This window comes from Molossus molossus, unplaced genomic scaffold (assembly GCF_014108415.1).
Source record: "Molossus molossus isolate mMolMol1 unplaced genomic scaffold, mMolMol1.p scaffold_m16_p_8, whole genome shotgun sequence".
Lineage (NCBI taxonomy): Eukaryota > Metazoa > Chordata > Mammalia > Chiroptera > Molossidae > Molossus > Molossus molossus.
Window position 1 is genome coordinate 37,660,986 of NW_023425402.1, and position 10,475 is coordinate 37,671,460.

A 10,475-nucleotide genomic window follows, 5' to 3' on the forward strand; every position below is an offset into this window, starting at 1 on the left:
GATGTTTCTCTCTCTCTCCCTTCCCCTTTTTCTAAAATTAGTAAAAACATTAAAAAAACAAACTGTATTATGCCCATTACATAGATAATAAAGGGACAGCTTTTCCTTACTTTTACCACTGTTCTTCTAGTTGAAATGCATCAATTTAGGGAACTAGAGTCCAAATAAGGTGATTTATCTCGAGTCACACTAATAAAAGCACACTGTAGCCCTGGCTGGTTCGGCTCAGCAGTTAGAGCCCACAGACTGAAGAGTCATGGGTTCAATTCCAGTCAAGGGCACGTACCTCAGTTGCAGTTTGGTCCCAGGCCCGTCGGGGTTGTGCAGGAGACAACCAATTGATGTGTCTCTCACATCAATGTCTCTTTCTCCTTCCCTCCCTCCCACTCAATCAGAAGATGAATGGAAAAATATCCTCGGGTGAGGATTAAAAACAAAACAAAATACTGTAGATTAAGAAACCAGTCTTTCATTCATCCAAAGCTATAATATATTCAATTTTAGTGAAAACACTTTAAAAGCTATAAACTGGGAAGAAAAGAATGGGAAGCATCTAGAAACCATGTGACCTAGGGTTAAGAAACTGCCGTAGGAACTGAAAGTGACATAGGAATATTGATTGGTGTCTTCACGTAAATCGATGGCTCTGGTAAAAAAGAGAATGAAATTGTTCATTTATCCTAGAGACTAGTCTAGGTATAATGATTGTAAATTACCAGCAGGCAAATTTAAATAAATACCGAGAAAAAAATTTATCCAGCAATGGAATGACATAGGAGCCTCCCTCCATACTTCAGTGTGTCGTCTGTAATATGGATACAATACCTGCCCCCACGAAGGTTGTTGTGAGGATTCAGTGAGATGTCTTTGCCCTCCGATATATAACAAACATCGATGAGGTAATCAAAGATTTCAATGAAAATATTCAAAGTTGATTTGAGTAGGTTAGATTAAAAGGCTTTTAGATTTTCTTAGATTTTTCTGAGTCTTTATCATTGCAAGGCCAAATTAAGCCTTATATGTTGAGATGTGTAAGAAGTAACACAATGTGTTCATATTATCCAATTCAATAACCCCTACTTATCCTTCAAATTCAAACTATTCCTGAAAAATACCTTCTCTAGCCAATCCAAATTATTTCCGTTTTACTCTTCTCTCTCATGGTATCCTTCTATTTTCTTTCATTACATTGTCACAGTTCTTCACTGTCCTACAGAATCTCAGTGTAGCACTCATTCAAATTATTTTTCTTCCTTAAAAATTTAATAACAAAATTAAATTTAAAACTTTTTTTTTAATCCTCACTTGAGGACATTTTTCCATTTTTTGTTCAGATAAGAGTGTGAGGGAGAGAGATGGAGAGGGAGAAAGAGAAACATCGACGTGAAAGGGACACATCTGAGTGGCTGTCACCCGCAGAACCCAACCAGGGCTGGGGACAAACTGCAACTGAGGTACATGCCCTTAGTAGGAACCAAACCCGGGTCTCTCTGGACCGTAGGCTGACGCTCCAACCGCTGAGCCAAACCGACCAGGGCTAAAACTTCTCGTAAAAATTAATCTATTACTGACCTGGATGGTTTGGCTCAGCAGTTAAGAGTGTCTGTCGGCTTGTGGACCAAGGAGTCCTGGGTTTGATTCCGGCCAAGGGCACAGCATGTACTTGGTTGTGGTTCATCCCCAGCCTCAGCTGGGGTCATGCAGGTGGCAACCAATCGATGTCTCTCTCTCTCTACCATACTGTCTGAAGATAATGTAAAAATATCCTCAGGTGAGGATTAAAAAATATATATATATATTACTAATGGCTCAGCCACTTTGGAAGTTTTACAGTTCCTTATAGTTAAGCCATAACACGTGCCATATGACCCAGCAATCCCACTCCTAGGCATTTAACACAAGTAAAATGAAAACCCCATAGTCGAACACAAACCTGTATGTGGACATGTATAGTGGCTTTATTCATAATCGTCCAGAACTGGAAACCAAATGCCCCACAGCTTGGAATGAATAAACTGTCTCACATCTATTTAAAAAGAACAATTACTGATATATGTAAAACACATCTCAAAGGTATCATGGAAAGTGAAAGAAACTAGACTCAAAAGGCTACATACTATATGAATCCAGACACATGATATTGGTACAAAAACAAAATCATAGGGAAAGAAGATCAGTGGTTACCAAGAATTAGGGAAGAGGGTAGGTAATGACTACAGAGACACAGGGAGTTTCAGGGGGAGGGTGGGTGGAACTTTTATTGCGATAAGCTGTATACATGTCAAAACTTGCAAAACTGTATACTGTAAAAGGGTGAATTTTAGTGTATGTTAATAAAAATGTGGGGAGAACTTTTTTTTTCATATTAATTTTTAGAGGGAGAGGGAGAGATAGAAACATCAATGAGAGAGAACACCAGAGTGGCCGCCTCCTGCATGCCCCTACACTGGGGATTGGGCCCACAACCAGGCATGTGCCCTGACTGGGAATCAAACTGGTGACCTCTTGGTTCATGGGTCAACACTCAACCACTGAGCCACACTGGCTGATCAAAAGTGGCAAGAACTTTTAAATCTCTTGCTTATTTAGGTTTTAATATTCTTTGCTTGTACAGCATATAATTATTGTAACATCAATTCAGCATTATCTTTGTTGTCACGTCTATCCCGCAGAGACCAAACTGAGCTTTAAACACTTGGAGACCCAGGGGCCTAGTAAAAGCAGTCCAAGATAATGGCAATATTCCTTCTACTTGTTTCACTCTTTTCTGCTGGTGACTGCTGGACTACAGCAAAACACCTATTTAGAAAACAGCAAAATCATAGGGTCCCTTTCATATTTCCACTGGATTAAGTCAACCACCTTTCAAGAGCCATGTGGCAGTTTCCTAACAATGTTAATACATTTTTCTCTTCTAAATTACTACCAAGTGAGCAAGGAATGTATTTACAATAGTTACGCTTACATTCTAGTTTTAACTAGTCATGAAAGTTCCCAGAGATATGTAAATAAAGGGTGACTTGGATGCTACCTGGGTGATAACCTATGGGTTTGTATGTGAAAAAAAGTTATGAAGAGCAAAACCAGATCAGAGAAGGGAACTTTAGGAAGTTAAAACAGAAAAAAAGTTTAAAATGTATTATTCCCCCTCCTCTCATCTGAAACATGCTGTCCTTCCATCGTAACGAATCTAAAATTCATACTGTTCACTCCCTTCAAGCTATGGATCAGAATCCCAGAATGCAATTTTCTGAACTGACTGGATATATTTCTGCAGCATTTCATGACAAATGAACTAGAATTTGACCAAGACATGTAAGGCCATTTTGACACACATGAAACTAGTTGTCACCCATTATTTATCTAGAGTTGCCCATTTTAGGAACTGTGACTATAGCCAAGAAAAGCTTTTGGCATAAGCTCAGTGCTCAACTCAGCAGAAAAGATTACCAAGGTAAATACATTTTTAATAAAAATAAAATCCATAGCCCTGGTAATATCCTTCAGGATTTTTGCACCCCATACTGATAATCAAGATCTGTTCACCATTGATTTGTAGTCAATAGCCTTTACTGGGCAGAAACAGAACTCAAATAACCAAACGAATGCCGCCCATGTGTTTGAAAAAACTGCTTCTGCAGTGCCAATCTTGCTGCTACATCAGACTTTAGTCAACTTCCTAGTTTTAAATATTGACACTTTCCTGCAAAATTATGGTCAATTTACATTTTTAATTTTTTTTAAAATCCTCACTTGAGGGTATTTTCCCATTCATCTTCAAATAGAGTGGGAGGAAGAGAAACACTGACGTGAGACACATTGATTGGCTGTCTCTCACAGACCAGGGCTGGGGCCCAAACCAGAACAGAGGTACGTGCCCTTGAACGGAATCAAACCCTCAACTCTTTGGTCTGTGGGCCGACACTCTTAACCAGAGCCAAACCGGCCAGGGCTGGTGAATTTATATTTTGTCTCTAAGACAAACTATAAGTCGGTGATTTTGTCTGTTAGTGCCATGGGGGAACTTTTTATTAGCTGCAGATAATCTGATCAGAGCCAGGGATATTTAATCAGAATCGCGTTGAAATCATTTGGCATCCCCATAGGAAGATATATATGCTGTCATTAAAACACCAAAGTAATGTTGACAACCAACCATATGCATTCTTCATGGAGAAAGCAATTTCACTGGGTTAAATGTTCAGAATTTTAACTAGACTGGGTTCTTGGTCCACCTGGGATTTGGGAGGTAAATTACCAATAGTGACTGATCACAGAAAGGTGAGGGTATCACTTGTGTTCTGAAATGACCAAAACCTAGTTATTTTGCATTGCCTATTCTGGGCATAAGATAAAAATAGTTTAAAAAAGAAATCAGATGTGACCCAGCCCGTGTTGCTCAGTTGGTTGAGTGTAGGTCCCTCACACCAAGAGATTGCGGTTCAATTCCTTCCTGGTCAGGGCACATGCCTGGGTTTCTGGCTCCATCCCCACAAGGGGGCGTGTAAGAGGCAGCCAATCGATATAAAGTTGCCCTGCCGGTTTAGTTCAGTGGTTAGAGCGTCGGCCTTAAGTCCAGAGAGACCTGGGTTTGGTTTCTGCTAAGGGCACATACCTCGGTTGCAGTTTGTCCCCAGCCCTGGTTGGTCACGCAGGTGGCAGCCATTTGATGTGTCCCTTTCACGTTGATGTTTCTCTCTGTTCTTCTCTCCCTCCCACTCTACCTTAACAAAAAAATGGAAAAATGTTCTCGGGTGATAAAAAAAGAAAAAAATTAAGTCGAAAATGATCAAAAAATCTATTAAAAGAAAATCTTATTTCCTTAAAAGCAACCTGTGTTCAACGCCTGAACTGGACAGCCTTTACCATTGTCTTTCATATCCTTAAACCACACCAGAATTCCTAGGAACTTAAACAAGATCCTGAGATGTCTACATAGATATTACAGCAGTTGGGCAATTTAAACTATGGTTTCAAGCACCAGTTTGTGGTATTCTAGTTTTATAAAACCAATTTAGTGACCACCAGTAGGTGGCACTCAAACCAGGCAATTGTCCGGACAAGCCTACACATAATGGGTTGTGGAGAGGAAGCTGATAAAACAACTCCTGGACTCTGGTTCCCCTTCCTCCTATCTTTTCATATAGGGGGAGCTCTTCTCTGTAGTTAAACTGATGGGGCAAGGCTCAAACAATCTTATTCTAGTAATTCCTACAGCTGTGTCAAATTTGCTTCTATTATCAGCTACCACTTATTGACCACCTTTTAAAAAGAACTATGTATTTTGTCTCATCAGCAAAGAAGCAACAGTTGTAAGAACTCAGGGAGAATAGTTGCCTCATGGAACTATGGAGAAAGCTTTTTGCCTTTTTTTACAACCCTCATCAATGCCTCAGCAGCTAGTAACTGTAACAGCATGTGACCTAGTTTGGAATTAAAGAAAATTTAAAATTTTGAAAAATCATCTAACAGGACACATTTCACTTATAGAACCCTACCCTTTACAGAACACAAGTGGTCTAATTTTGCCGCTTTCCACTGGGTACTACAAATACATAGAACTAGTTTTCAAATGAAATTTATTTTTCAAGTTGTTTTGACTTGTCAACTATCAAAAAACAATTTACCAGATGGCTGTTGCACCCAAGTAAACCAATTCAAATTTAAATGATAATCTTCCCTTTGTAAGCAATCACTACATGCGAACTACCAAATTATTCCAACTAGTTTCAAGTGCTCCTTACTTGCATCCTATCCAACCATCACATTTTAACAACTTTTAACTGTATTTTCCAGTAGTTTTTTCAAATGGCACACCAAGCAAAACTTCAAGAAATTTTCAAACTAATCACCTCCTACATTTGTCCCAAGTAGCTCTTTCCCCTCATTTATGCAAATTTGCCACTACACACCTCTTTTAACTCAGTTTAATCTCTAATGTGGCAATGTTTCTTCGTTCAACTTTTAAATTCCTTTTGGAAGTAGACTTTGAAATATTCAAGTGACAGCACACACTAAACTTCCAGCATCATTTATTTTTCCTGGAATTTAGATACAATTAACTGTAGCAAGAGAGTGCTCGATAGTATTTAAGCCTCGTTTTATATCCTTTAAACTACACCTCAGTTATTTGTAAACGTCAATTCACATCCCAGTAAAACTGGAAAACTAGAACTTGACATACCAACAAATCTACTCAATATTGATGTAACTACAAAATTTTGTAACACGTGGACTTTAATAACAGAATTTGGCCTTTATAAACTAGCTTACACAAAGTTATTCTTTGCTCATCTGTGCTAATCTATTTAGTGTTACACCAATACCATAGCTTTAACTATGTAAACAGATTCCTCCCCTTAAGACAAAGGGGGGGAACGCAAAAAACCCAAGTTCCCACCCAGAGAAAAAAAATGAAGTTAATAGAATCATCCAATTCTGAAGTATCAGCAGCTATAACACCAGAAATAGGTTATGGGCAATGCTGAAGTCTTAGTTACCTAAGTAGTATAACAGTTACAGTGTTGACCAAAAGAACACACAGGTTTCTCATTAAACTTTGTTTTAATGGGTCTCAAAATTCTGTGACAGATTTTTTTGGTCAAGTTGTTTCCATTAAAAAGTACTGATTTTAAAAACTAATAACTTAGAAACTGCCACACACACACAAAAAAACCAAATGGTCCACAAAACATTCCTTTCCTTCTGAAGGTTTTACGGTGCATTGTAATCATTAACCAGTCTTTTACTATTAAACTTAAATGGCCAATTGAGACAAACAGTTCTGAGACCGTTCTTCCACCACTGATTAAGACTGGGGTGGCAGGTATTGGGGATAATATTCATTTAGCCTTCTGAGCTTTCTGAGCAGACTTGGTGACTTTCCCAGCTCCAGCTGCCTTCTTGTCCACTGCTTTGATGACACCCACAGCAACTGTCTGTCTCATGTCACGAACAGCAAAGCGACCTATTAAAACAAGTATTTATTACCGTTAGAGATACTTGGTACACAAAAGGAATTTTTCATCTTAAAGTAAAATTCCTAATTATATTAAGTAGTCAATCTTACCCAGAGGGGGATAGTCAGAGAAGCTCTCAACACACATGGGCTTGCCAGGAACCATATCGACGATGGCAGCATCACCAGATTTCAGAAACTTAGGGCCATCTTCCAGCTTCTTCCCAGAACGACGGTCAATCTTCTCCTTCAGCTCAGCAAATTTACAAGCAATATGAGCTGTGTGACAATCCAGCACAGGTGCATATCCAGCACTGATTTGGCCTGGATGGTTCAGGATAATCACCTTGGGAAAAAAGATTTGCATTTCCTGAGTCTCAAAAGACAATTAATGGCTCCAGGATAAAGAACTTAACATTTATAAAGTGTTACCTGAGCTGTGAAGCCAGCTGCTTCCATTGGTGGGTCATTTTTGCTGTCACCAGCCACATTGCCACGACGAACATCTTTGACAGACACGTTCTTGACATTGAAGCCCACATTGTCCCCAGGAAGAGCTTCACTCAGTGCTTCATGGTGCATTTCAACAGACTTTACTTCAGTTGTTACATTGACTGGAGCAAAGGTGACCACCATGCCGGGTTTGAGAACACCAGTCTCCACTCTGCCCACAGGAACAGTACCAATGCCTAGAATGTTTAGGGAATACAGTCATTAAGTACCTCTGTGAAGGAATTGTGGCCACCCTTTCAAGTTAGCATTTGATATTTATGTTCAACTTACCACCAATTTTGTAGACATCCTGGAGGGGCAGACGCAGGGGCTTGTCAGTTGGACGAGTTGGTGGTAGGATGCAATCCAGAGCTTCAAGCAGCGTGGTTCCACTGGCATTGGCATCTTTACGGGTGACTTTCCATCCCTTGAACCAAGGCATCTAAAACACAAGATTATCATTGTTATCTCCCAATCTTGCCCACTCTCTCTTCTCTTCCAACCATCTTAAACGTCACCTACATTAGCACTTGGCTCCAGCATATTGTCACCATTCCAACCAGAAATTGGCACAAATGCTACTGTGTCAGGGTTGTAGCCAATTTTCTTAATATAGGTGCTGACTTCTTTAACGATTTCCTCGTATCTCTTCTGGCTGTAGGGCGGCTCAGTGGAATCCATTTTGTTAACACCAACAATCAGTTGTTTAACACCCAGTGTGTAAGCCAGAAGGGCATGCTCACGGGTCTGCCCATTCTTGGAGATGCCTGCTTCAAATTCACCAACACCAGCAGCAACTATCAGGACAGCACAGTCAGCCTTTAAAAGAAAACAAGACCATATCCTATTAAGTGGAAACTCTTCAAAAGGATGACCCAATGTAGAAGACAAACCCAAAGAGTAACTTTCAAAACTTTCAAAAGAATTAATTTTACAAACCTGAGATGTGCCTGTAATCATGTTTTTGATGAAGTCTCTGTGTCCTGGGGCATCAATGATGGTCACATAATACTTGCTGGTCTCGAATTTCCACAGGGAGATATCAATGGTGATACCTCGCTCACGTTCAGCTTTCAGTTTATCCAAGACCCAGGCATACTTGAAGGAGCCCTTCCCCATCTGTAGGGATTAATTAAGTATGGTTACTCGGTAACTAATTCATGCTCCAACGCCAACTTGAAATTTGTTATCCCAATATTTGGCAGTAATAGTCGATTACAGTTTACAACTGCTAAACCCAGGTGGCTTTACCTTCTTCTCAGAAGATGCGTTACAGAGCAGTGTTTCAACCCATATGTTAGTTTATACCTTTAATAGCATGACGTGCAGATGTAGACTGGAGACCACTCTTTGGGAAATGACCACTTAATAGACTTGCTGGCACTGAGTTTAATTATCTACCTTAATATACCTACCTCAGCAGCCTCCTTCTCAAATTTTTCGATGGTTCTTTTGTCGATCCCACCACATTTGTAGATCAGATGGCCAGTAGTGGTAGACTTGCCGGAATCTACGTGTCCAATGACGACGATGTTGATATGAGTCTTTTCTTTTCCCATTTTGGGTTTGGTTTAGTGGTGGTTTTCACGACACCTAAGTTTGGGGGGAAAAAAAAAAAAAACACAAAAAACCCCATTAACTTAAAACTCCGGTCCCACAGCTTGAGAGTAAGCCACGGTCCAAAAAGGGCAAATTCCAAGGAGAATTTCAACCAATGCCAAGCTGGCCCAACTCTGGTCTCCACCCACCAAGTGTGGGGCAACTCCATCGCCGTCCCCTCCCCCACCCGAGGAGCTCCGCTCCCCGGCCAGAGTGAACTCGAGGTGCCAGGACGGCGGCCGGCACACGGTGGGGTCACAGGAAGCAGCAGTCGAGGGGGGAAAGGCCCTTCTCCTTTGTGCGGTGACTCACCCGCCCGCCCCGGGCCGCCCGTCCTCCATTTTGAGCTCCCTGCACAGCGCCGGCGAGCGGCCATCTTTCCGCGCACGCAACTGGTGCCGAGCGGGAGGCGCGGCCAAGGCGGCACGAGCCCGGCACCGGAGCCGCCCGGCCCAGGCCCGCTCCGCCGGGCTGCCGCCCGCCCGCCCGCCCCGGGGTCGCTGCTCGCCGACCCCGCCTCGCCGGACATGTGCGTCGGGCCGAGGGCCCCGCCGCCGCCCTCCGCTCCGCGCGGGGGCCCCACACCCCGACGGGCGCTAACGAGCCCAGTGGGCCGAGCCCTCGACCAACCTCGGCTACACTCTCGACGTTAAAAGCAGCAGATACTTTTTTCTGAAAACTCAAATGGCCGGACACTGGAGGCTCCGGGACAGGCGAGAAGGTGCGGCGGGGTTCGCACGCGGCGGGCAGGGCGCGCAAACCAGGCCTCAACTCAAGCACGAGGCTTAGGGGGCGCTCCTGGGGAAGGCGCAAGGCCTCGAACTCTCCCACCCACTCACGACCCGAAATTCGGGGTCAAGAACAGCACAAGGCGGCTCCGTGGCCCCGCAGGCGAGAAAGGCACGCGAGGGCCGCAGCCCGCTCCAGGAGGCCCGGCCCGCGGAAGCCACGCCCGGTACTCACCTGTGTTCTGGCGGCAAACCCGTTGCGAAAAAGAACGGTCAGAAGGACTACCGCACTTATATATGACTCTCCCCCACCCTCGGGAAAAAGGGCGGAGCTAGTACACGACACGACTTTCCCAGTTTACCCCGCGCCACCTCCACCAGGCACCCGTTCAATCGCCGTCCCCTCCCCCCACTGTTCGGAGACCGTGGGCGATGGGCGTTCAGCCCACTGAAGAGCACACGTCGCCTCGCGCATGCTCCTCTCCACCCCGCTGACGACGAGGGCGAGGGGTGGGGAGCGGACACCAGCGTTCCCTCGAATCTAGGTTAGTGGGAGTTTACCGACGGTCCCTGGGATTCCCCGAGGCAAAGGCTAGTCCTCCTTTTGTATGAATTACTCTCAGCAGCAGCTGGGGGATGGGACGGCGAGGAGATGGTGGGGCGGGGACGCCCAGACCCTTTCCTCTACCGTTCCTGGT

General features: G+C 43.3%; 1 protein-coding gene across 1 annotated transcript; it reads right to left on the reverse strand.

Annotated features, from left to right (window-relative positions):
* Positions 1-6,015: 6,015 nt before the first annotated feature.
* EEF1A1 (eukaryotic translation elongation factor 1 alpha 1) lies at positions 6,016-10,137 on the reverse strand. Its single transcript, XM_036247685.1, has 8 exons — positions 10,013-10,137; positions 8,866-9,043; positions 8,390-8,569; positions 7,973-8,269; positions 7,742-7,892; positions 7,391-7,647; positions 7,070-7,304; positions 6,016-6,967 (listed from the first exon to the last, which is right to left on the reverse strand). Exons 2-8 carry the CDS (start codon positions 9,007-9,009, stop codon positions 6,843-6,845), a joined length of 1,389 nt encoding a protein of 462 aa, XP_036103578.1. The 5' UTR covers positions 9,010-9,043; positions 10,013-10,137; the 3' UTR covers positions 6,016-6,842.
* Between the last annotated feature and the right edge of the window lie 338 nt (positions 10,138-10,475).

Coding starts and splice junctions, on each gene's coding strand:
- EEF1A1 (XM_036247685.1), bottom strand. CDS start 9,009: ATGGGAAAAGAAAAGACTCATATCAACATCGTCGTCATTGGACACGTA. Junction 8,270..8,389: donor TGATTACAGGCACATCTCAG/GTTTGTAAAATT, acceptor TTTCTTTTAAAG/GCTGACTGTGCTGTCCTGAT. Junction 7,648..7,741: donor GGATGTCTACAAAATTGGTG/GTAAGTTGAACA, acceptor TAAACATTCTAG/GCATTGGTACTGTTCCTGTG.